Genomic DNA, 27,990 nt, shown 5'->3' on the forward strand with positions numbered 1-27,990 from the left:
ATATGCTGAATGCAAATAGGAGTAATCTGAACAGCTACAATATCAATGCTTTATAAAGATGTGGCGAAAGTGAAAGAGTAAACTGTTGCCTATTTGAGTGAGTTGATCTGTATTTGTAAGCTGAAAGAAACTAAAAGGCATTATACATCATTTGATCCAATGTTAATAAGCTTTACGTTTTTGTTCTTCAGAGAATACGGAGAAACTAATAGCAGAAAATTTCAGATCAATGCAAGAGCTCCAATCATATTCGTCCAGTAGTTCAAAGATGTGAACAGTGCAGTACAGTCCCTCCAACCATCCTCAGTTATTCTCTTTGTGAAGCGTCTCGATCCTCCAAAGTACACATACCATTAGATGAAGAGAAACGATGCTCCTCTCGCCAACTTTCCGTTCAACTTGCCCTTCTTGCCCTCTCTGACATCATGCTTGCAACTGTGAATGTCACACAGTCTCACACACACACACACACACACACACACAGAGGAACATACTGTAGGAACATCTCAGATTAAGCATGACCTGGGGGTCAACATATGCTGTTAGTGTAGTGCACACATAGCACTACTGTTTCAGTTTCTCACTCAACACGCGGTATCAAGCACACTCTTTCCAGCAACACACAAAGCATCCACGAGCCATCTGGGTCTAATACATCCGCTTACATTTCATTTACATTCTAGGCATATGTTTGTTTTCTTGAGAATGAAGATCTTCTTACCTAAAAATGTACATTTTGAATATGTTAACAGGAAAATAAAGAATGTTTGTACTATAGAGGGAATCAATCACTGAGAAGACCATTAGGAGGATAAAGTGAAGCATTTTAATGAATTAAAACATAGTGTGTACCTCTGCCGTACACTTAAAGACATAAGGGCCTCTGTGATTTGTTGACCTTTACTTTTCCAGACCATAAGGTAAAAGGACCTCCTTTCTGAGCTGAGGAATGGAAGTAAGAGAGAAAGGAGAGGAGGGAGTTTAAGTTCAAGTTTAAGCAATTTATTATCATCTGCCTTACACGTACAGCAGTACGTGTAAGGCAGATGATTTATGCCCGGTGGAAAGCTTGTGCCTTGACTGCTCTCATCGACAAGATGCACAATGTAAAAATGCACAACAATGTGTACTGACAGTAGAAAATGCAGTAGCCATATGCTGCTATTTAAATATCCAGTCTACCTCATCCCATCTCATTTGCAACCTAATGTCAGCCAGTAACATTTTACATTAAATGGTGGTTAAAAATGCACAACATAGTAGATCAAAATAGCACCATAGTCTACTTAGAGTTGATTAGTGGTGACGTGCTCCTGTGACCCTGTTGCCTTGCTATTAAATACTGCCTATGGATAAAAAAAAAATATATATATATATTACAAATGGTGAAAATGTAAATAAATAACTGTATGTGTGAATGGTCTTTTTATGTTGCCCTACACCCTCATGCATCAGCAGAAAAAGACTATATGTGTGAAAGCTATGCCGTTTTTCTTAAGAGTCCTCAGCTTATTTAAAGGTGCAGCAGAATAAAATAAAAAACATTCTCCAGGTTGTTCCTGAGTAAATGAATGTGTTTAGCAAATTCATTGTAATCCATCTAACAGTTGTTTTCACTAAAGACCACACCTAGAAATCGACCATCAGGTCTGTGCTTGTTTGTGGAGATATCCATTACTCTTGTGCTGCTTATTCCACCTTAAAACCACCACTGTGCCCTGTGTTTTGTTACAGGAGATGTACTGTATATTGCACTCATCAGCAGGAAGGTACATTTAGAAGGGGTAAGTTCCACTGCTCATCATGATTTACTGGAATCTGGGTGACTTTCTATTCACAGTCAGTGATGATCTCTCGAGTTTTGTCAGCACTGAGAAAGTGATTATCTTTACACCACCGAGATACTGTAAGTCAGCCTGTAAGCATCCTTGTTGTAGAACAGACCAGTCATTTGCAGGGTGTTAAATCACAGATGGGGTCTGGCTCTGTAGTTGGCGGAAGGTCTTGTTCATCTTTATTTGACTAGAGTGTCTGGCTCTCAGGTCAAAAAGAAGTCCTGTTTGTGAGAAGCGACATATCAGGTGATGGAAATGCATCAACAGAAAACAGCCGATATCCAGGCTCAGTTTAATTCTCACTTTTTACCGCCTGGCAATACTGCAGCAATTTTTTTTGTGTGTGATCAAACATGTTTCTAAGGCAGCGCAACCTTCTCTGTTGATCACCTGCAATTTCTCTCTCTCCTGCTATTTTCTTATATCCTGTTTCTTTCACCTCCTCTGTTTGCACAGGTGAGAGTGAATCCTTCATTTCTTCAGGAAATGTGTGTTTGCTTTAAAAGTCTGCCATTGCTTTCGGTTTTTATGAGCTCCTTAGTCAAACACACAAGCTGTCATTGCTTGCCTGTTATATCATCCCAGTGTAATGCTTTGAGTAAACGATTTCTTAGAATAAGCCGGTGATATAAAATGGAAAGCTGCTTCAACTGCTTTGGAGAATGATAGCATCGCTGGAGCTTTTGCGTACACTCCCTGGGTGTTATAGAGAGAAACGGTTTGGAGAAATCTCCTTGGCTGAGAGCAGAGATTTTGAGTTGATTGATGTGACACAGAATGGGGCAGGATTTTTTTTAGGACACTTTTAGGAGATGTTTTTTGAAGACAACATTCAATCTTTTACGTGTGAAACTGGGTATTTGTTTGGATGAACACATACTGTATGTCTCATGTGCCATTTGTGAATAATAGCACATCAAGTATTCATCAAACCGTTGTAAGAAACGTTGAACTCAAGTAAAATATCAATGTATAGAAGAGTTGGTTTGTGTGCTAAGTGGCAGTGGTTGCGTCGAAAGAGGCGAACACACACCTTCTGAAACATGGTTTGGAATTACTGCAATTATAGCACTCATAACGCTTAAGCAGAAATCCTTTGAAGAAATATCTATAATTCAGAAACGTGTAGTTGTAGTTTACCAGTTGCAGCTGCTGCTTTCTTGTAAATTGTTGGCTCTAAATGCACTTTGGATGAAGGATGTTACCCCGCTTTCTTGCATTTCTCATGAATTCTAATGACTAGAATAAAGCTGCCATTGATTTTGCTCGCTTTCCCTGCGTCTTTTATTTCTGCACTTGTCACCATGGTAGTACAGTAGATTCCCCTTTTTACATAGTTTGGGGGTTTGGGTGTATCTCCTCAGCCAACAGCAAACTTTCCCTCCAGCTTGGGTTTTCTTTTTGTTTCCACTTTGGCCAGTTTTGTATTGTATTTAATATTCTATAAAAAAATCAGCTTTGCTAATGTTTTCTGAGGACATTGCGTTTTTGGCAAGCAACACTGAATGAAAACACAAATTTAGTTTATTTTACAAGAAATATTCACAGGGCACCTTTAATTGCTCCCCAAGATTTAGGAATTCTACACAAAATAAATAAAATACTCGTAAATGCTTTAGCAGAAACTTAAATCAAATAATGCTTCTAAAAGAAGGAAAAATGGTAAGTTTAATCCTTGCCTGATTGGCTCTTCCTTTCTGAGCATACATGTGATTAATCATTTGAGAACTTGAGAGCTGCTGTTAAAGGTTATCCCCGAACTTCACTGTGTCATTTGATAGATTTCCAAAAACTTTTTTATTCCCCAGTTGGATCTGTAGAGAATCTTTTAAATCACTGTATCTATGTTAATATAAAAGAGTCATGGAAATTAGTCGGTGAATGCTTGCCCCCTGAGGCATTAAACAACAGTGTAAACACGAAAGTGGCCACTGCTACTTCATTAAACTTTGAGAGACAGTGAGGTCGCAGGGTTAAACGTCTCCCGGTGACTCATTTCTTGTCAATAAGGCAGAGGTTGAAGGGAGTCAGCAGCTGTTCACTGGGGAAAAACAGAGGGAGGTTTTGTCAGAATGAGAAGCTTACAGGCACGGATGAAACAGACTGAGCTTTATATAGAAGCTGAAGGGATGGCAGGGTGAACTTTGACCTGTTGGGGAAGAGAGTTCGTCCCATCTGGCAGGAAGTTGTTGTATGATGACTTCAATCTGTAACAGGAGGATGAGGGAATGAGTTAAATACAGCATGCTCTGTTTAAAGGCTGTTTTTGTCTACCTCGCTGTGCTTTTCCGTCTAAGGGTCCACACTCTCTTGCTGTTCTCTCATCTCATCTCATCTCATCTTTGCGGTCAGTAGCTCTCTTTGTTTTTCAGGGCATCAGAACATGCCAGTATGTACATGAAGCATTGCCCCAGCAGGGAGGGAGAAAGGCCGTGATTCCACGGAGACAAAGTGAAAACGAGACAACTGTGGTAGAAAAAGAAAAGGGGGGGAGTGAAGGAAGAGAAAGAGAGATTATTTAACAGAACAAAAAATAACTAGTCGTTTACCTGCTGTAGACCTAACTGTATAATGGGATTACAGTGATCAGGGCTCAGCATTTCAGAGCAAACTAATTTTGTTTTACAGGTAATGTAGCACAAAATAGAACAAACAAAACATCAGATGATTTAATACTCACTTTAATACCCATTGACAATTTGTATGAGCATATGAGAGAGGCTGAGAAGCAGAGAGGATGTGTGCATGTGCATGGGAGAACTATTAAATTACAGTGGAACAAAACTGAGAATATTGTATTATAAAGAAGTGTTGATAAAGTACAGACGGCATTTGTTGTTTACTGGAACAGAGTGCTTTGGCGCTGTATCAAAGACTTCAGAATTGTGTTATACACTCTGGTGACTTACTTGGTTGCTTCGCCATTTCTGGGATGTTTAAATTGATGAAACCCTAGACTTGACGACTACATTAGTTCCAGTAATGTTTCTAAGAAGATAACTTAAGTGGCAATATCCTGTAACGCAGTGGTTCCTAACCTTTTTGGCTTCCCACTTTTAAGCAAAACTGTCACAGGTTGCATTATGTCTAGTGATGTTCCCTACTCAGTCTCATTTGAATAGCTTTTTAAGGCTAAAAGGGGAGAAACTATCCAGTAACATCAGAGAAATTTTTCTTTTGTTATTTCTTACATCAGAACCCCGCCCCCCCTTAGCACCTGTCTGATATCAGATTGGGAGGTCTGTGTCCGACAATTTCTGTAACTTTACGAAACCGATATTTAACAGATATTCACACCAACTTTACAAAGTACAAACATTGTACAAACTACTTCTTTTCTACCATAACCCGGCCTGTCGTGAGTATACGCATTGTTTTTTTTGTGGACCCAAAAGACACAAGCACTAATACTAAAAATGCAGGCATGCTGAATGGTCACTTGCATGCTGAGTGGCCTTGACCTAACATGTTCGGACTTTTGAATTTGTACAGTTTGTGGCTGTGTCACTCCATGCAATATTAAAGCAGGGAATTTTACAGCCACACTGTGAAAAGCAGTATATAAATAAAAGTGTCCCATCTTAGTGAAGCAGTGGATAGTTTGCAGTGATCGCTTAGCTGTATCTTCTTTGGCTCTAGCTGTTTACATTCACCGCTTTTACTAATCCTATTGAGTTCTGCGTATCATTACATAACTGTCTTACTAATCTGAGAACTAAGTGGTTTGATGTTGGTTTGCGCATGCTGGCACAAAAATGACCGGATGTGATGATTAATGCGAATGGGAAATTTGGAAAGATCTACTGGACAGTATAAATAAGTGAGTTTATGAAGAGACATGAAGGAACAGATACAGTGACGCCATTCTATAATAAAAACAAACATTCCAATATCTTTCTTTTTGAACATGTAATTTTGTAAAAACATTTCTGTTTAAGTTGTCGATTGTGTGTATTTATGTATTCCACATTCTTTCATCTTTACCCTGCTTTTGCAGAAGTTCCTCCGTACTGCTTCATTTCTAAATCAAAACAACTGCGGGAGATCAAAGTGTCTCATTAAGAGGCAGATATAAATCCCATAAAGAGCAGCAATACTGCATGTCAGACAACACACAGTACGCAGTGAATGCGGTGTTTCAATCGCATTCTTTTAATATATAATGCAAATGAACAACATTTTAAAAGAAAGAAAAAAGTTTGTCTACCTTACATTCATTGTTTGGAAAGCATAATTCTGGATATTGTCAACACAGGCCTGTTACTGTTGTGCCAAAATATGATGTAAATTCAACCAACTTCCACATACTGTTCCTCTCACTGTGCAGGTAATGCTCCTTTCCAGTATGTTTACATCTTGCCACATGACATCCATCCCTACCTTTTCTGTCTGTCTGACACTCACTGTCTTTGTTCTAGTCTGAGAGCTACCCTCCCTTTTGTCCATCTGACTCCCTTACCTGCAAGCGATAAGGAGGGCAAGCTGACAAGATCGGCTTTGTGTTTCCCCCTCTCAACTGCTCTCGCTAAGTTGCTGCTCTTTTCTCTTCAAACTACCCCCTTTTCGACTCTATCCCCCCCATTCCTCTTTTTTTGTAGGAGACCGATTCCAATCATGTTCACTTACTGACCTCATGTCAGGTTGAGCAGCAGCAACGCTGAGTCAGTGAGGGATGGGGAGAGAGATGGGACAAGGGGAGATAATACCAAAGTTATTACAATTCATCCTGTGTACAAAAGTGCAATTTTCCTCATTTGCTGATATCAAGGTAACACTCAGTTCCACAGCCTCAGCTGGGCTGTCAAACTATGCTTTTGCATGATGACCCTTTATATCTGCTTCTGTCAAGGAATCTATCCTTCACTTGATTAAAGTATCCTGTGAAGATGATTGGTCCCTCCATGCTACACAATACTCTTTCCATTTCTTGTCAAGGAGTCAGTCTTTATTGGTACATGCACAATAAATGGTAAAGCTTTAACATTATTGATCAACATCCATTATTCTTTCCACACTTCTATCATTAAACTCTAAAATAGACACAAATGACTTTTGTTGTGTTTCACAAACTCCAGAATGAACCAATGAAACCAGCTTGTTAAAAACCTTTACAATTTCTGAGTTTTTAATAATTGCTCCTTGATGAATTCCATGTTGGTGTATTTATAATTAAGATATATAGTGAATCTACATTTTTAGAATGAAACAATAAACCCTTAAATCTGTCTTTTTAGTACAAATGCTCTCCCTTTTGCTGGCTTGAAAAATGGTTGTAAAAAAGTTTTGTCCTTCATAGGAAACAGCAGTTGCGGTCAGCTTGAATTCATGTCAGTTGAAAAGGAAACGTGTTTTTACACTGGAAAAAAGTAGCAACATGCTCAAGGGTACTTATAAAACTACTATAATACCGACTCTACCTAAAACACTCGCTTTTTATTGATTAAGTCTCCATAAAAGTTTCTATTAAAACACACACCAGGTAAATCAACTGTCCAACCTTGTTCTGAAAGACCATATATCCATTTTTAGAAAGGTCAGATGGAATAAGGACAGTAGAAATCATGAGGCACTTCTATGTGTGTATTTGCGCATGTTTGAGTTTTTTCGTCGTCCTTTTTTTGTGGTCGATGTTACTCATGCAGCTCATGCGTGACTCACATTTACACACTCCTTCTGTCTCTCTTGTGGTGTGTGAAATCATAGTCAGTGGTTTGGTTTGATGTTTACAAGGCTGTACAACAGAAGGCTCCCTTGAGGATGAATAGATGTTAAGACTCAAGAAGCCCCTCTCATCAAAGGTCTCCCACCGCCTTCCTCAACGTCTTTCTCTGTCTTCCCCTTTTTCTGTTTTCCCTCACGTCTTCTCTCGCCTTTTTTCCCCTGCTGTGTGTCTATTACAGTTAGGTGGGGTTAAGTTCCCACTCTAGTTTGCTTTCACGCACTCTCACTCACACATACATGCTGACACTCACAATCAGTCAGTCACTGTACAGTCACCTTTCTGAACAGTAGGACAGTCCTGACAGTCAGATGGATGGCAGAGTTCGGGATTCTTGACACTGTAGAACATTGACCTTACTCTGTGTCCCCACACAGCACAATCACATACCACTTTCTAATAAACAACCCTATCACCTGACAGGATTTGGGAGGAGTCTACAAAACTCCAGATTAGGTTCAGTGACAACATTTTTAAAATTCCGGGCCAGCCTTTTTTGACTTTAACACTCTTCATTTCCAGCCTTGTTAAATATATAGGTCACACTGGCTTCTGCATTGGCACTGAGCGTTGGCATTGGACGTAAATTGTGTGCTGCAAAAATGTTAAATGTTAGATAGTTTCTAGGTTTACTGGGCTGCTGATAAAAATATACTATACAAAGGGCTTATGAGTTGTAACAAATGTCTTTATTTGTAGTTAAACCTGCAGTGCAGAACTTTTGTCTCCCCCTTCAGGCAGTGAGAGTAACTACACAAACACTGACAACACTTCTTATGATGGTCTACAGGTTCAGAAGTAAGATAATCCATTATTTTGGTAGAGTAAAAGTCATAGCTGCATAGCCTACTACGCAAATATTTAAAAAAATACCAACCTGTCCAACACAACATCCATGTCCTCAGTCCCTTCTCTTGTTTCAGTGCTCTCCAATGAGGAAAAGCTACACCAATGTTATCCGTGTTAACCCTCGCCACCCGTTGCTTTCTTTTTTTGACTGTAATCCTTCCTCTGAACTCTCTTGTTTATCAGGGAGCATCACAAATCTTTCCTGGACACTTCTTAAGTCTTTCTGCCATAGACTCCGCCATACTCTTGGCCTATTAGGCTTTAGTTTTGTCAAAAATATCGATTTTTTGATACATATCGATTCTGAATATTTTAAACGGTTTTAACTCATTTTTCACAATATTGATACTGAAAATGTGCTTCTCTTCTCCCCGACAGCTATTTGAGACACACACCGCTGCAGTGCCCGCAGCCCGCCTTCTCTCACTCACAGTGTGGTCTTCTCGTCTCGTTTTCTGCCTTTCCGAGATGTTTTTTTCCTGCCAGAGTTTTGACAAGGCCCGTCCTACTGTGCTCTGATTGGCTAGTACTCATCACTTGCACACGTCCTTGTGATTGGATGCTAGCGGTGAATATGGCAAGCCCTGCCTTACTGTGCTGTCTTGGCTAGTAGCCTACTCATTGACATTACTGATATTAAAGATATTGTACAATATATAATAAGAATATAAATATTTTAAATCTGTATATCTACAGAGGAAGTGCAACTCAGTCTAACCTTTGTAAATATGACATGTGCTTCTCAGCAAATTGTGTATTTATAAACATGACTTTTTTCAATGAACGTTACACTCAATCTTGAGCCAAATAACAAAATAGGCAAGATGATTGAAATGCAATAAAAGGAACTGTTTGATGCTAATTTTAAGCATTAAACACTTAAACACAATTGTCGATACCACCACCGTGGTAAAATCGAAAAATCAATATTTTTCAAGGTACTGCATCGAAGTTAGAAATTCCAGTATCATGACAACACTAGCAGGCTTTAGCCTACCCCATCGCTAATGTTTCTCCAGAGGCAGGTGTCTTTATTAGCATGGCTGCATACAATATCACATTGCTAAAGCATATTAACACAAACTACTCAATCATAACAAACATAAATAAACAAAGTAAAACATTTTCAATAATAACAGTGGATTTTTCACAGCAGTGGTTGATCATGGAGCCATCTACATGGCTCTGCGATACTCCCCCCTTCAGCTCTAGCAAACCAATCACTGCTGGTTGGCGTAAAATGCATCACTACTGGTGCACCAGCACGGGAATGTCGCCACAGACACTACATTTAAACTACATCTACTCTGTTATGCTGCGAAATACATAGAGATTTACCTGGTGGTGATAAGCTTAATTAGCCTTGCGTAAAATTGTTTGGCAAAGGTTTAAATGTAATGAACATAATAATTTATTTGTAAAAGTCTGGCACTCCAGCTTTAACTAATCAAGTTAACTTAACAAAAAAAATCTCAGTTTACCTACATTTCTCTCCATATAGCCTGTGTGACACGGGCATCTCTAAGTCCTTGAGCTAGTTGTTTATTTGTTTGTCAAATCAGTTGTTCTTTTGTTCGGCTCTACAGCTTGAAGAAGAAATATAAAGAATGTTAACTTTTATGCTGACCACAGCAGAGCAACTGAAACATGACAGCTTACTACAAAGAGAGATTTGATCGTTCAGAAAAAAGAGCTCACTAAAGTGGCACCGGGCTTGGCAGAGTATGTTTTCTCCATTCTCATTAGAGCTACAAGACTGTGGGAATACTGGAGTGTTAGCCGTAGTTTTGTCCCAACGTTTTCAGTGTCTGTATGTCTTAATAATGCATGATTACACAATACGAGTCTCAGCCATCTGCGTGCTACACACTTCATACTACAGTTAATCACAGATTTAGAGAGAATAAACTCACACGAGTGACTTCAATTCTTTCATCACATACATTGTTTTCTCCGTCTGCATGAGGACGAGATGTTTGCCCTCTTTTCACACTACCTTTCTCTTTTTTCTTACTTTTTTGGAGCTAGTGTAATTGAATGTGGCATTTAGTGTCATGCATTTTACTACTAGCACTGTGAATTGAACTACTGGATATTACACGTCTCTCCAATTACCTTTCAGTAGTATTTCATATGGATTATACCCAGCTAGAGTGTGTTGTCTTTTTTTTATGAGAAAATAGCTATGATCTTTAGTTCAAATGCAGCTACTGCACTAAAACGGTACTGCTTGCCCATTATATTTTGCACTAAACATTATAGTTTGTTTTTCATTCTATTTCATTTCTGCTTACTGGTTATTTTCCGATTTAATATGTCTGTAAATGTTCAAATGTATTTCTTTGCTTTATGTAAAGCACTTTGAATTGCCTCAGAGTTTGAAAGATGCAACACATATTGCTTTGCCATTTGCTACTTTAAAACAGACAAAGACAGCACTGCTGATTGATCCTGTCTTAGTGGTTTCCACACCGGCTGGTGTGCAGAAATTGCTCAGTTGTTCCACTGAGCCATACGAGCCTAGTGTGATTGTATATAGCATTTCTATTTTTCTCATTTTACTTTTGTCTAAGGAAATAGTCAGTTTTCTGGATATGCAGACCGTAGCTGATGTATGTCATATTTTTTCCTTTCTGGACCACACAGAGTAAAAAGATAAAATATTTAGCTGTAACATCGTGCTGAAGTGATGTTGTCCTAATAATAAGACTGGGTTTGTGCAAGATGCTAAATCTATAGCAGCTGCAGGGGTGTTATCCTGCAGCTGATTCTGAGCTATTATTGCTCTGTGGATGGGAAGAAACTGACATAGAAATTTTACAACTAGGATCAATATTGCTGTATATCATTTTATGTATTTTTTTACATTCTGCCAAAACGTTCAGCATGCTGACATATCATTCAGTCAATGGAAAGTGGGCCGGGTGACTTTTGAACCTTAAAGTGCTTAGCTAGAACACTCAGCTCAGCATAACCTCCACCAGAATCCCAATACATTTGACCAAGACCACACATACTGTGTACTACATGTGAACTGGATCAAGGTGAGACCTTGATGCTGCTCAGACTTCAGAATCAGCTGCTTCTTTCCAGTCTTACCACATTTTTCCATCATTCATTTTCTTAATTTTTTAGGTTTTTGTATTATGTTTCTAACCGCTGGCTATGTGATAATACACTTACAGAATATCTCACTCTTAAACCTGCCCAGTTACTTCATTTGTATTATTAAATAAACGGCTGGTCTCCATGACATTTATCAGGACATTAAAATAATTTGTGTGTATTATTTTTTTCAAAGGTATATATTATTTCCGAACAAGAACAAGAACTCATATACACATTGAGATTTGAATCCAAATGTTGAGACCCCCATTCCTGTCTGTTTGTGGTCACAGACATATTTACATAATTTAAACACTAAAACAGATGTACACTCACATACATTATCTTTCTTTTGCTAAAGGCTTGTCATTTATCGTCTTTACCAATTTTATACTGTAAAAAGTAGCCAGTGAGTTTGGATAAAATTTCATCCTTGTTTTTTTCATGCCGTGTTTTTCAAGTGTTAAAGGTTCAGTGTCTTATAGTGACATCTAGTGGTGAGAGTTGCGAATTGCCCCCCCCCCCCCCCCCCCATCCAAGCGAGTTGTATAGCTTTGGTGCCTGAGACAGGACAAAGATGTCATCTGTGAGATAGCAGAGAGTTGCTAGTCAAGAATTGAGGTTTTAGATAGATATATTAAGAAATTATATTTACTTAATTATTCAGTAAAACCATATCACCAATAGCAATAAACAGAAATACATGTTTTCCACCAGGGCAGTAAAATGTTAAGTTTAGCTGCTGATCTGAGCTTCCCTGCTATTACCGCTTCATCACCAATAATATTCATCATCTGTTTGTCTCAGGAAGGTAACGGCACATTTCTGTCCACGTAACAAAGCCATAACAGAGGCAGGAGAAGAACTACATGAAATTACAATCCAACTACATATTTTTTCTACCAGCACAGTAAAAGTTTAGCTGGCTGATCTGAGCTTTGATGCTGGAAGCTGCCTTCTTTTATTGCCAATTAGTGATCAGCTGATTGTCTCACGAAGAATAAACCAATCCAACTAACCTTACATGATTTTTCTTCCAGGGCAGTAAAAGTTTAGCTGGCTGATGCTTCCATGCTCTATGCTAACGTTACGGTTTTATTGCCAATTAACGTTACTGATCAGCTGATTGTCTCGCTAACATAACCGGCAAAGCCAACCCACAGGCTGGAGAATTATTGCAACGACAGGGGAAACACCTCATCTCTCTCGGTGATTATGGCCAGCTTCTAGCTAAAGCTATGAAACAACAGCTTTCAAGTCTGACAAAGTTAATTACCTGTCCAGCAGAAAACAGACAACTTCAACTCCGCTTTGAAAACATTTGTCCCACATTATAGCCTTACATCTGGGAAAATCCACAACATCCGTGATTTCTGTTGTCAGCTGTTTGTATCTGTCTGGACTCCTCTGGCTTCATGATATAAAGATCCACAGGCTGTCAGCTCTCGTGCTAAATAACGTGTTTGTGCTCGTTCATTTGTCCAAATGTCACTTCTCTTCTTACTTCTAATAAACCAAAAGACTATTCAGAGACTGTATATTATTATTATTATTATTTCCTGTTCTTCTTCTACGGACGCATTTAATGTAGTGACAGGTGTCGACACTGCTGGAATTATACAAGGGAGAAGAAGAACGGCATGATGACGAAACGCGCTCTGTAGCGCTGTTTGTCCGTTGTCGGCTATTGTAGAAACATGACAAAATACGGTGTCCTCCACAGAAGGGGGTGCCCGCGGTTATGTAGATAAATATGGCTCATTCTAAGGTAATAAAAATATAATGGTTCATTATGTAAGGTCTTTATACACCACTGAAAACATAGTTATGGATATTATATTGCATTTCTGTCAATAGATCTTCAGAAATATTACACACTGAACCTTTAAGAAGACACTTTTCTCCACACTTTGTAGGGCTTCTGGTAGCAGAAAGCAATGAGAATTAATCCATTAATTAATCAACAAAATTTTAACTTTCATATTTTCCAAGCTGTTATTAAGACGAAACTTTTTTTGCCCTCTGCATTATCAAACTGCTTCAAGAAATGTTTCTCTCTCTCATCATCCCAGATTATGCTTGGAGTCATCTGCATTCTGTAAACTTTCCTGTCTGCTGTGCAAATCCACTGATGAGGGGCAAATATCAGTCGGTCAACTTTGTAATAACTAATGTCAGATATTTAGTAAATTGAATTTCCCCCAGTGTTTTTTATTAGAGAACAGTTGCCTTGCTATTGATCTGTGTCACTCATCTCTGATGAGTGTTGATCAAAAACCCATTAAAAACAGACTTGTCAGACTATCAGATCATGGAGGGGTAGAGCTGAAAATAGATTGAGGACAGAGATAAAAGAGACAGCAAGAGAGAGCCAGCTTAGTTTTAGTAAAGTTTTCATTCGTTTTTGTCTTTGTCACTGTAGGATGCCAAGCTCTATTCAGTTTAGTTCAGTCCAGTTTAGTTTATTCACAAAACATTAAAAACAAGTTCAGTCATTACAAATAATGCACATTTGTGAAAAGGAACACCCTTTTTTAAGCTATCTGAAGCTTTTACATAGGGGCCCAAACCTAAGTGCATATATATAAAATAACATGCAATCTACAGTATAATTTCTAACCTAAACCCTAAAAGCTAGCTACACTAACCCTACTACCCAGTGGTACCAAGAATCTCTGGCTCTATCATTCTTGGTTAAATAGGTGAAATGCAATAAATGGAGGTGAAATACAATTGATGGACAGCTAAGTTAGCCTCCCCCTAACGTTACATCGGGCTCTCCTCGTAACAGCGGTTGCCACCTGCTACGTTGCAGCCAGACACCGCCCTGACCCCGGCTCTCTTGACGGATAAAACAATCGTGGCAGGACAGTTACACGACACGCAGCGTGCCAGCTCTTCATGCGGAGGACAAAAGTACACACCCACAGGTGCCTGCTATCGAGAAGGGTCCAGCTGCAGCATGAAGACAAAGGTGACGGAAGTTGAACTTCCATATATGGTTTGTCCCAGAAGCCACCACGCACAAAACGTGATGATGTTTATCTCGGCCGCTCGACCCACACATAGCCGTTAAATAAAAAAATAATAAAACTTTACCACATTATGGAGAATTTAATGATGAATAACAGCGGTACGAACATTAACAGTATCATTCAGCTGTTGCTGGACACGTATGCTGTGTTGGCTGCAGTGGTCTGTGTGACTGGGACTGGGGGAGCTAACTGGAGTAGTATATTACTCTTACCTTAACCATCACAGGGTGTGTGCCTAAAGGTATTGATTATATACATGTCTCCATTGTGTTGCTGTGCAGCCTCCGGTAACGTACTGCAGCTATATAATATTGACACCGTCGGCACCATGGTCGGCACTTGCAGAGCTTCTCAACTGCCATCAATTTTCGTAAACCTGCCAATGTTCGAAATCTACAGTTGATTTCTCGCCTAAAAACTTCTCAGAAGTAGATTTAAAGTTCTGTTGTTGGCCTCTAAAGAATAAAACAGTTTGAATTAGGATCTATACTGTAGGTGAGCCGAGATTAACGTCATCACGTTTTGTACGCGGCGTCTTCTGGGACTTCCAACTTCCGTCAGGTCTGCAGCTGGATATACTTACCTGCTATCGGCTAATCACCACGCGCACCACTGAACTGCCGGTCCGGCTTATGAAATAAATAAATAAACGAAAACTAAAGACATTTACTCTTTCATTTTAGTTAGTTTTGCAAACCTACAATACAGTTTTAGTTAGTTAACCTTGACTTGGATAGAACGGCACTGTAGCACATGTGCTTTCCGACTATGAAAAGTCAAAATGTCTACTCTTAAAAGTCCTGTTGAGATCACAGACACCACCACCAGTTTCTTCCTCCATTTTTTTAAAATTTTGTTTACACCAAATGATTAATTTAGGTTTACAATGGAATGCTATAGCAATCTAATCCAGTGTTTTATTTCTCAGCAGTGTATGATGATTTTTGTGTAATTTGAAAGCATAGGCCCTAGTGTAATTTATATACAATGTTAGATAACATTAGAGGGCTTCACAGTAGACTTCATTACCATTTCATACCAGGACAGGAACAGGTGTTAATAATGTTAATTATGGCTGTGTTCTACTTAAGTGTAAGTGTCCCAGTAAGCCTTGAGCAGTGAGCACACGTGCACAATACCAGGGTCATGGACCTAGAACACCTAAATAGAATGCAGATAACAACAGACAACTGACACATTACTACTGTTACTACTACAATGTTCGTGGGCACACAGTATCCACAGACAGTAAACATGAACAGGTGTCAAAGCTTCTCGGCAGCTTAGGGATACTTGGAGTCCTTGAAATGCCTTGGAATGACACTTGAACTCTGCGTCTACTGTTTCCCTTCCAGGACTGGCTAAGCAAGTTTGGCTACCTCCCGCCCCCTGACCCAGTGACAGGTCAGCTTCAGACCAAGGAGGCCCTGACCAAGGCCATCAAAGCCATGCAGAAGTTCGGAGGGCTGAAGGAGACCGGAGTCTTTGGTATGTGGCTGTGTGTGATTGTGGTGAAAGGGGAGGATTATGCTGTTACTTTGGATGGATGGAGGTACTATGTGTGTGCTTACTTTGCTTGTTCCAACAATAAATCAAAACACATACAGACATACAAATACAACTGGCAAACACATAAGCAGTAAAAATTTAAATGCAATACCAGGTAATGGACAAAAATCCACTTAGGTCTAGTTTCTTCATATGAGTTCCAGTGAAAATTTAGGAGCAATCACAATGACCACAATGTGTACTATTTTTGCCTAATACTGTTCTAAATCTGGGGGACCAACAGCAGTTGAAATCTTTGGGAGATTAGATGTTAGATGTATTTGAAAATAGCATGAATTTGGATATGTCTGCATTTGGATTTGTCTGCAATGGGACTTAACATCTAAGGCAGACTGCAGGAATTCAAGGGTTTGTACTACTGAAGGAGATGAGCAATAGGTGACAGTATCATCTGCATAAAAATGGAATGCAGCATTTGATCTATTGCCGAGTTTATGCTCATTGAGTGAAAGAGTGAGTTGTATTCTAATGTAAAGTGTACCTTGGGAGGAAAATATAAGGTATACCCCACCATATAACGCAATATAATGCAGATGTCTACACACCTTGAGACACCCTGTAAACATAAATCATACTTGCTGTCAAACACACACACAGTAGAATGACAGTACTGCATGCTATGTGATTTATAATAGTGGTCTGTGTACAACAGGAGAACTGTATATCGATTGGTATGCCATCTACTCTCCTCTCTCATAAACAGTACATATTGTCAGCCTCACTTACACACACACGCCACAATTCTCTTCCACAAACAATAACATTCTTCATCATACACACCACTACTCCATCTCACATATAAAACTTTAGAGGGTAAAAACCATGATAGTCTGTGTGAATAGTTTTGAGCGAGTACTTTGGGGTGTGTGTGTGTGTGTGTGTGAGAGAGAGAGTATCTGTGCATGTAAGAGGGTGTCGTATATACCTTGCATGATTTATGGCCTAAGAGGTAACTCATAACATCCTGCACATACACTTTACAGGTTACACGTTACAGGTACTGAAACAGTCATTTGCAAACAGACGTATTGGTGGATGTCTTCCACTTTATACATTCTTTATACAATGTGTTTGTGTTCAACACAATCTGCATGCATGTGTTAAGTTCATTTGTTTTCCAGCTGTCATAAAACTAAAGTAATAAAGTTATATTTACGGTGTTTGGTTTAATTAATGTACCCCCGTCAGTCTGTATCACAATTACTTCTCCTCCCCTCTTTAGACCAAGCCACACTGGGTCTAATGAAAACACCCAGATGTTCTCTGCCAGATGTTTCTGAGGCTGAGGTGACAATGGGCCGTGGGAAACGGAGCCCAGCTCCTCCGAACAAATGGAACAAGAGGCATCTATCCTGGAGGTGGGGATAAAGGAAATATGTATCTACTGCAATGCCCTGAAAAAATAGAGTCATCAGAATATCCAGGAATCAATGTCAAGATCATTCACAATTTATCTGTAGTAATGCTGAATGAAGGGTGCTTCACATAGATGAAGCCACTGAGTCAATGGACTTAACGGATGAGGAGTTTTTATCCCCATCACAATGCTGTGTTTAGCCAGTGGGAGGCATCTTGCTGTTGCTTGGCTATCACATAATGAGCAATTAGTCACTTACTGTTGATGCTCATGTTAGCCATAACAATCAACAGTAGTAACAAAATCTGAAATATAAAATTTGATTCTCCAAGTGATCTGAAGTACTCTGCCCATTCCTTTAAACTCGATATGTTTGTTTTGCCATGGCAATATCTGTCTGTAAGATCCCCAACAATTGCTAACTTTTCTTGAAAGCTTTCCATGGGTTTTTGAGCTCAGTTTTGAACATAAACTTTTTTTTGTTGCTGAAACTGTTCAAACCCATTGGAAACAAGTTCAACAACCACTGCTGAAAATTTGCCTAATTCATCCCACTAAGCTAGAGGCAGTAAAACATGAATAATAAAGATAAAATTAAATACTATTTTATAAGTATGATCTTGTACAAATACATACTACATAGTGTTTGTGTTTCAGTATAGTTCAGTCTATCCAAGTCTAATGCAGTTGTGTTCAGTCCTACTCAGTGCATCTCATTAGTGCAATACAGCAAGCTAGATAATAATGGTTTACATTTATATAGCTCTTTATCTTAGATACTCACACATGTACTCACAGTGCTTCAGAGTGAAGGTGGGAGGAGAACTCACCTCACAGCCACCACCAATGTGTAGCGACCCACCCAAGTGATGCATAAACCATCTAATTTTAATTTTCTCCATCTGTGCATCCTTTGGTAGATAAGGTGAATCTTCCTCAAGGGGGAAATCTTTAGGTTTTGGAATCAATTTTGGCTCAGAGGAAAAGCATTCTGTAAAAGTGGCATGCTGGTTAGAGGGACCTTAAAGCAACAGCAAACACTTTCCTCCTCTCAGATGAAATACAAAAAAAACAATTCAAACAATGATTTAAAATCCGTACTGAATTGAATAGTTCTTGCACGCAGACAGTTTTGGATTACATCTCCAGGTCAGGAACAAAGTCATTTTCATGCTCCCGAAAGATAAAAAGCTTCGTAACAGAGTCAGGTTATACTGTACGCGATAAAATAATATGGTGCTGTTAAGTGCAGCTGGACCATCTGTCAGGGATATGGCTTAGTGTTAAACAGCAGAGGAAGAGGCAGTGAAACATATGGCGTGGCCTGTGCTGATTCACACATGCAAACGGGGGTGATTCAACAAGATGATGATCTAAGCTGGTGTGTCGGCCAGTTTGCGTGACATGTGTACCCGTGTGGCAACAGACAAGCTGCACATTGATACAGTAGCTACACACACACATGCGCACACAAGGACGTGCAAACATGCAGAAAAAGACACACAAATACACCCACACTGTCCCCTCCCACATGGGTGTCTCTCTGTGTTCTGTCTCTCCCTGCTGGTGAGAGGTGTTTGTAAAGAGTCAGTGCTTCTCAGTCGGTCAGCCATCACGCACAACTCTTACCACAACTTTTAATATAATCTCTCCACTGCTCTCTTTGCCCACTCATGGGCAATGACCTCTCCCAGATTTCAGCCAACAGTGTTGCTGCTGATGAGAGGAGTCAGTCTTGAACTAACTTGTTTAATGGTGTGACTGACCAATTCTTATCTTATTACCAGTTGAAACGATGCATTGTACAGTCACTATACTGTGTGCCTTACTACACTAACAGACACAGGAAAACAGGACCATTTCCTGTTTTTTTGGTCATTATGTGTTGCATCATTGTGGTGCCACAACTAGTTTTATCTTAAGCCATGCTAAATGCTCCACGTATGGCAATGTCGGTCGGTCACTTCATTGGTTGTCCACTTTTGGTCCAGACTGAACTATACCATGACATTTTGTACACATGTTCATGGTCTCCAGAGGGTAACTCCTACTGACCTTGGCAATTCCCGGACATTTCATTCAGCAGCTCAAAACTGTACATTGTCTTTCATGCTAATCAGCAAATGTTTGACTCTTTGTCTAGTAGAATCATGTAACAGTTGATCAGTTGCCCCCTCATAGCAAGCACAGTTCTTTTAGCTTGTATTGAATGTTGATTGCACAGCCAGTGTTACATTATATGATGTGTGTTTTGGAGTTGCAAAGTTTATAATTACGCATAGGGGTGAAAAGCTGCTAAATATTATGATTACACCTTAGGAGAGCTAACAGCTGCAGAATTATGCATGCTAATGAGACATTTTGGCAAACATAAAAAATCTACAGTAAAGTCAATAGCTGATGTATGTAGTAACCACAGCGACATTCGATTTAGCTCGGCAAAACACAGTAAGACTGCATTCTCATCTTTTCATCATTTTGTTTAATTCTTCTTCTCTCATTGTACACTATAGTCTTGAACCATTTTTCATTAGCGTAAGTGGTTAAATTGATTTTGTGGAGATGAAGAGCAGGATGTTTACAGCTGACAGGTCAGCACGGCATCTCAGTTTAGAGGGGTGTTGCTTTGCCAGAAGCTGCGGTGGGTATCTGACAGCAGGAACACACTGAAACAGACAGGTAGGCTGTGAAAATCTTGGCTATGCTTTCAGAATATGTGATGCTGAAATACTGTTCATCAAGAAAGTATGTTCAGTTTGCAAGCGAATACACAGTGCTTCAGTTGAAAATGATGCTGCAACTATAAACTAACAACACGACAAGCTGCTTGTTTTTTTTTAGCACGTATAAAAGGTAGCAGTATTCTGTTTGGTGCAAAAGCACTCACTAAACAAGTATTTATGTACCTCTGGAAAGTCTTTATTTCAGCCAGCCCAAGTGGGCAGTGGGCACACAGGCCAGACGGGCCGAAGCAACCTGCAGGAGCCATCGAGGAGGCTAATAGATCTAAGGTAGGAAAGAAGAAGAGCAGAATGAAGCGAGATGCAGAGGGAAAGCAGGACATCAGAGCACTGGAGGACTGAAGAAACAGGTCGATAAGCAAGAACGATGGGAAGGCTGTGGGAGCATGAGGGAGTGAGGGGGCTGCGGTAGTTACTGTGAAAATAGAACAGAAAATGAATAGAGCTCGGCTCATAGAAAAGATGGTGAAGATGATGAGGCAGCACGATGAAGAGGAGTTGTATAATGTTGAGATGAGCTCCTTTTTAAGAGAAATAAAAACATGTACAGTATCTGTCTGCTCTTTTACTGATCCAGAAAAATGTTTGAGTTCTAACAATGAGTCTGGCATGGCTCTAGGGGTGGCAATGCAGGTGTGTCGTTCCGTTTTTTATCCACATGTGTACACTAAAATCTCAACAACCATCAGATGGATTGTAGTACCATAATGTCATTGAAAATTGTGGTCTTGAGTGAATTGTCTCAGTATGGCAAGCCGTTATAACATTCATTTATTTAACGTACTAGTCGTTTACTAATAAGCTACTAATACTTTTTTCTATTCATTAATACTATTCTATATAATTCCATTAGTTACAAACTATTCCCGTTTTACTAGTAACAGTTGATTAGATTCTAGTACAAAATTTTGTGACTATTCCATTAGTTACTAGTAACTAATTTTGAAATTTTTTTTCGACCCTCATTTTAGTAGTATCTATTATTTAGATACTAGTACCTAATAATTAGTTACTAGTAACTAATTTTGAACATTTTTTTCGACCCTCATTTTACTAGTATCTATTATTTAGATACTAGTACCTAATAATTAGTTACTAGTAACTAATGGAATAATTGCTGGTTACTAAAAAATAAGCTCTAGTATCTAAATAATAGACGCTAGTAAAATGGAAATGGTTACTAGTAACTATTCAATTAGTAACTGGCAACTAATGAGTAGGTACTGATATCTAAATAATAGATACTAGTAAAATGTAAAAAGTTACTAGTAACTATTTGAATAGTTACTAGTAACTAATGTATAAGTGATATCTGGACTGCAGAGCCCCATAGATTTCAATGGTAAAAATGTGCAGTTAGTGACTAGTAACTTAAAAATAAATACTAGTAACTAAAGGAATAGTCACTAGTAACAAAAAATGAAGTACTAGTAACTAATCAATTGTTACTAGTAAAAAGGGAATACTTACTAGTAGCTAATGGAATAGTTACTAGTAGCCAATAAATAAGTACTAGTAGCTTTTAAATAGTGACTAGTAAGTTTTAAGTAATAAATGTTAAAACAGTTTGTCTCAACCACTATCGGATGGATTGCCAATAAATTTGTTGAATACCTGTAACATTGGTGATCACACGACCTTTAGTCAGGTCAAAGTTGGAATTTGTCCAACATTTTTTTGTGTATGACTAAATTCCTGCAAAACTAATGACATTCCCATCAGCCTCAGCTCTGCTTTGTATGTTTTTGCTAATTGGCAAATGTTAGCGTGCTAAACTGGTGAATGTGATACCGATTACATCTGCTTAACATCACAATGTTTGCGCTTTAAGTTTCTTGCTCCACACTGGTATGCTGCATCAGAAGTAACAGATCAGACTGCTAGAGGGATGAGTTCAGAGGGATGAATCATTTGTCACTGGGGGCAGGATGGTTATGGCTTATTGATAACAGATTACCTGGCGGCTTTGTCCCTGTGGCATAGCCTTGTTGACATAATCCCCTGCATCTACACACTGGAGGCTTTCAGTCTGAGATACAGACATTTTTTGTGGTCAAGATATGATTGCATGTGAGCTCTCGTAAGGTCTCAGCTGAACTGGAAAACCGGGTGGCAGCAATACAGCATCACACCGCACCAAAACTGTTGTACAGAGTCAACATCTGCTTCAGGGGACCAGCATGCACACTTGCTGTGAAGACCTGCTGTTTTATGACTAGAACACTTTGCTTTTTCTCATCACTCGCTCCCTCTTTCTCTCGCCTTCTCTCCATTCTACGACTGCCAACTTACTACTGCCAATCACACGCCTTTCGATGCCTTCAGCTCGGCCCCACTCGGCTTTGTGAAAAAAAGGCAGCCTGTCTTTTCAGTCCAGTGAAGCCACCTTTCTACTCGAAGCTCTCAGCCAAGGAAATAGAGATATATAGACCTCGTGTCTTCAGTAGTTTTTTTTTCAGCCTGCAGCTCCTGCCAAGAAACAGATGGCACATTTATTGTGCTTTTATTACAAACACTTGTGGATTATTTTTTATTTCAGATTAACTCGCAGTTTGAGAGGTTTCCATATGGTGTGAGTTATCAGGAATACAACATAGTAAAGCATTGATATTATATATAGAGCTGCTGATTCGGGAGTGTTTGGGTATCATTTAATAAAAGCATTTTTATCTAGGTTATTTAACATCAGGGTTTCATCACGGGTGGAAAAATCCAGAGTCTATTCGGTGACTTTATAAAACATAACCTGGAGATGGAGAAACTCAGGGGAGCAGACAAGGAGAGTGAGACTGAGAGAGGTGGGGAAAGCCGGTGTGTTTGCAGTGAGAGACCAGAGGTAAAGGTGTGTGTGTGAGTGAGTGCAGGGAGAAAAGAAGTCGCGGCAGGTGCAAAGCAGGTTCGTTTACAAATAGTAATAAAAATAATGTCCATGGGGATTAAAACATGCTTTCACAGGGTGGTATAATGTTAGAAATGAAGATGGTATTTTTGTGTTGGGGGTTTTTATGTTTTCCAAGAAATAAATTCCACATAATTTTGGAACACTGTTATTAACACATCTGTGAATAATTATTTGGGAAATCTGGAGCAGATTTTGAATGAACTACATCCCAAAAGCTAAACTTGCTAAATTATAACCATTAGATCGGGGGAAATTCATGATTTTACATTACAATTTTGAGCCTCAGCACTTTATAACGGCAGAAAACACTGTTAATATGACCTCAGAATCATTACAGACTGTTCATGTTTGCCTTTTGTGTCTTAATTTAGTGTTGTATACATTTGTAGAAATTAACATAAATAATAGGCAACCTGAGGACCACCTCCCTTCTGTATAATTACAAGCATTTCATTTGTACATTAAAATCCAAAAGAATAATCTCCTCATTAACAGGACTAGTTTGCATCCCTAATTTGCTTTAACATTAATAACCTTAGCTCCTCCGTGGTCACCACCATGCTTTTTTATAATTTAACTAGCAAGATGTACAGTATAGGACAGAGCTGTAACCTAACAACTTAATGCTGATCTTATCCTCCACTAACTGACTCTGTCACTTTCTGATGCTCTCTCCCTCATATTCGCTCGTCCTTTGAAGAATGAGGAGAGGGAGACAGCCATGCGTTGAGTGTTACCGTAGCTTACTTAAAATCATTTACGATCCTGTGAAATTTTTGTAGCGGCACGCATTCATTAAGCAGCGACAGTAGGCTTCAAATACATTGCCAGTAACTCAACAGTAAGGTTTGAACCAAGCCCTAAGCTCTTTTTTTTCAGGCAAGAGTCGCTAATGTTGCACTTCCCCATTATAGACTGGTTTCTTGTATACAAACTGGATGTGCGCGCAGCCAGGGGGCAAAAGCGCTTCGGTAGCCTTTTATGATAACACTGGTAGGCAAATATAGTTGCACATTATGTCAGTATGGTAAAACAATGCAAAGAAAATGTTGTGATCACCTTTGGCCAACCTTTAGTCATAATTGCAATAAAAATTGATCAAAAAGGAGGACATTGAATTTAACCAAACTGAAGTGGGCTTAACTTCATTTCAAGCTGGCTCATCCAAACGACGCTGAAGTTAAAGCAGTTAAATAAAGTAAAGGTTTTTCAAATCTTAAAAGTGTTTCAGACAGCGTTTAAGGCTTTGCCTAAAATGCCTAACATCTTTCACAGCAGTAAGAGGTGCAAAAAACGGAAGAATCAGACGCTCAGCAATGTAAGTTAACTGTCTTAAGTTCCTGCCGAATGGGAAGTTGCGAATTGCAAGCTAACTTCAGCATCGTCAGATCCAACATGCTTCTTTCACACTGTAACGTTATGATTAAAGCCCACCTGAGACACATTCCAAAATGTACAAATATACGTTACGTTACACTTCACACTACAAGATATCTCCGCTTTAATATTGTAATATGAATTAGCCTACACTAGTAAATTTAACATCTCCTGGTCACTAGGGATGTCTGCCAAGGCTCCATCCTTGGCCCCACACTTTTCTTAATTTATATTAATAACATTCCCCAGGAAATTGGTAAATCTCTCATTCACTTGTATGCTGATGATACAATCCTTTATGCCACGGGTTCATCCTCTGATGCTGTTCAAGCTACCTTGCAAGATAGCTTTTTCCAACTGCAGCAATCCTTTACACAACTCAATCTCTTTTTTAATACCTTCAGTTTCACCAAAAGGGTACTATGCCTCCTCCAGCCCTTAAAATTACCACTTGCAAGGAGGCTATTCTAGAACAAGTCACTGCATATAAATACTTGGGCATCTAGTTGGAAACTTCACTTTCTTTCTCCATCCACATATCAAAACTGCAATCTAAGGTCAAGGCCAAATGCTTCTTTCAATACACACCACTGTGCTTTATATTCACCTGTCAACTGGTCCTCCCTTCAGACTCGCCGTAAAATTCACTGGTTCACTTTCATTTACAAGACCCTTCTCGGTTGCTCACCTCCTTAATTGGGTCATCTGTTGCAGCCAAAGCCTGTCACATACAACACCCGGTCCTCACTTCGTCTTCAATTAAGTATTCCCAAAACCAACTCTGCCTTTGGTCTTGCTTCTTTCCAATCTGCTGCCGCTCACGACTGGAACGCTTAGCAAAGTTTTCTTAAACTGGATACATTAATTTCACTTTCATCTTTTAAAACTATTATATCATCTTTGTTCACGGACACTTGCAGTTGCTTCTCTACATAATTTTTGTGTTGTCTACTGTGTTGCGTTTTTAATTTGTATTTTGTGTAATTGCTAAAACTGTATGTATTTCTAATGTACTGTATTATTTTAGCCCTATGTCCTTTTCCCTAGGTGGTTACCCCACTTGTCAGGCTGCCATTGTAAATAAGAACTTGTTCTTAATGATTTGCCTGTAAAAATAAAGAATAAAAAAAATAAAGACATAAATCTGCTAGCTTGTAATAACCACAACATACATTAACGTTAAGCACAACAAGCTAACTTAGATAATTTACGTTTGTTTAACATAACACACGCTACACGCCATATAATTTCTACATTCTGCTGCAAAGGCAGTGTGTACATACAAACATTTACATGCAAGGCCCAATGAATAAATTATGTTTAATATACTACTCACCATTAACCACGGTATCGACCGGATTCCCGACAGCAAGGGTGCATAGATTTATGGCCAGGGAATCAGACCACGCTTGTGGGTCATGCGCATGCGCAGAACCGCTATGTAGCACATCTCGATAGGTAGCATTTATCAACAGAACACCAATCAGAAGACTTTAGTCAACCACTGTAATCAACGTAGATTACACATAGTTTGTAAATTCTTATTATAAACTGCCATTTCAGAGATGGATCTGTTTGTTTGTGTTTCATTTTGCATATTAATATAGCATGCACGACCGGACATAATGTTCAAGTCAGCTGCTAGCCAAAAAGCTAAAGGAATAACGAGGGAGAGAGTCGTTCTTTCCACAGCTGTAAGTACTGCCATCAGGCATAACTTAGCTGTGTCAAACTCAGAGATGCAAAGAACATGGTCTTCCGTAAATGTTGTGACACCAGCAAAGCTTTCAACTGCGAACAATTTTGTATTGAAGCATCAGCTAAGAAACGTGAAACTTAGCCTGTAAAAAGAAACTCTGGCAGCTAGCGTTACTGCCAATGAAGCATCCACTCGGCTGGACAGAGTGGCGTTAATCAACGTATTGTGTTTTGTAAAAGCACTGAATACTCTTATAAATGCATGTGCAAAACAGTAACATTAGTTCTGAAGTCGAGATTGTCGCTTTGCTTGATTTTTTTAATCTCATACAGTGGCGTTAAAAAAAAATCATACTCATTGCTGCTGTTATGGACGCGATTAATTTCGGGAGACACCAAATTTCCAGCGTATACATGGCGTACACCCAAAACTACGGTGACTTTGAGATTTATCAGTATGGACATTGGCGTAAGGCACGCTCAAATCCTACACCAGCTCAGGAGGTGGTGTACATGTACGCAAGTTTTGAGTTAGTGCGGAAATGCGCAGAAAAACAATTCCTAACACCACAAAACGCACTGACAAACTAAAAGATATGATATATTATGACACGCTGTAAAAAAAACAACATAGTAATTATAAACTTCAGTGTATATTTTTGTGCAACATGGACTTCAATGTTTAATTTGTGTGACTTTACCAAAGCATTTGATTTGTAGGCATATGTATTCCTTCATTTGTAGTTTATTTGGGGTTTTCTTTTAGTTCAGTGTATATCCAAACAAAAATAGGCTGTGACACAAATAAAAGTTGCAGGTCAAACTGACTATATTATTGTCTAAAAACAGAAAAATGCACGCTGCAGATTCATGGAACCAGCCACAAGTCAGCACCCAAATGCGCATTCAAAATGCCATCTAAGGTTTTTATTTTTTTTGGCAGTGTTTTGCTTTTCTCGACATTTTGAAGAGAATAATAAAATGTTTCTAAAGCAACACGAGATTGGTTTGTCTATGTTTTTCTTGCTCAGCGTTTGACTAATATCTTGCATTAAACAAAATGTAAGCATCATCCCTTGATGTCACAATAGTAGGAATTGTAGCCGCTTCTACGCAAAAACTATAACTGCACTTAAACAGAATGATGGATGATAGTTAGGATAAATCTGTACTCAGGCCTCAGCTATACCCAGTGGAGCCTGTGCGCTTTACCTGACGTTTCAGGGTTAGGCAAGGCAGGTGCGCACAGACTGGGTTCAGTAATGAAAGGCTTTTAATGAACAAAATATTATTCAGACTGACAAAATAATAAAAATGACATTCTTCTTGTTTTAAATAATAAAAATAATAATAATAATAATAATAATAATAATAACAATAATAATAACAACAACAACAACATTCTTCTTCTACATAACAATAATAAAATAATAAAAATCATAATAATAAGAAGAATAATATTACAAATTGTCATGCTATTATTAATGTGATCCGGTGGGCCTCCCCCAGTCCACTTTTTTTTTCACCTGCAATAAAGAAAAAGAAAATGCATGCTTAACTTGATAAATATTGGTCTATATTAAGTAATAAAACATTCTTACCTTTGCTGGAGTGCGCTTCTCAACCCCCACACTATTAACAGAAGTCGTAATTTGGGTCCATATTTTGTTTTTGTGGGCGCATTTAATCCCACTCTTTAAACTCCCAAATAAAACAATTTTATTTCTTTCCACTTCGATCTCCACGTCGGAGAAGTTCCTCTTCTTTGCCATCTTCCGTGTGTCCATGGCGTAAAATGAGGGC

At 38.9% G+C, this 27,990-nt stretch overlaps 1 protein-coding gene and 1 long non-coding RNA gene across 4 annotated transcripts in view; one reads left to right on the plus strand and one right to left on the minus strand.

The window, feature by feature from the left end:
- mmp17a (matrix metallopeptidase 17a) overlaps positions 1 to 27,990 on the plus strand; it is a 95,191-nt gene that overhangs the window by 28,639 nt on the left and 38,562 nt on the right. For all 3 annotated transcript variants that reach the window (XM_046067317.1, XM_046067318.1, XM_046067316.1), the window contains 2 exons: positions 15,899 to 16,031; positions 17,335 to 17,470. In XM_046067317.1, coding sequence (XP_045923273.1) covers positions 15,899 to 16,031; positions 17,335 to 17,470 — 269 coding nt within the window. The remainder of the gene's footprint in view (positions 1 to 15,898; positions 16,032 to 17,334; positions 17,471 to 27,990) is intronic.
- On the minus strand, positions 19,935 to 27,934 carry LOC123982009. The gene is made up of 4 exons (XR_006827881.1): positions 27,789 to 27,934; positions 22,503 to 22,679; positions 20,376 to 20,475; positions 19,935 to 20,135 (listed from the first exon to the last, which is right to left on the minus strand). It is a non-coding gene; the product is annotated as an uncharacterized LOC123982009 (long non-coding RNA).

Source organism: Micropterus dolomieu, linkage group LG13 (assembly GCF_021292245.1).
Source record: "Micropterus dolomieu isolate WLL.071019.BEF.003 ecotype Adirondacks linkage group LG13, ASM2129224v1, whole genome shotgun sequence".
In the NCBI taxonomy this organism is placed as follows: domain Eukaryota; kingdom Metazoa; phylum Chordata; class Actinopteri; order Centrarchiformes; family Centrarchidae; genus Micropterus; species Micropterus dolomieu.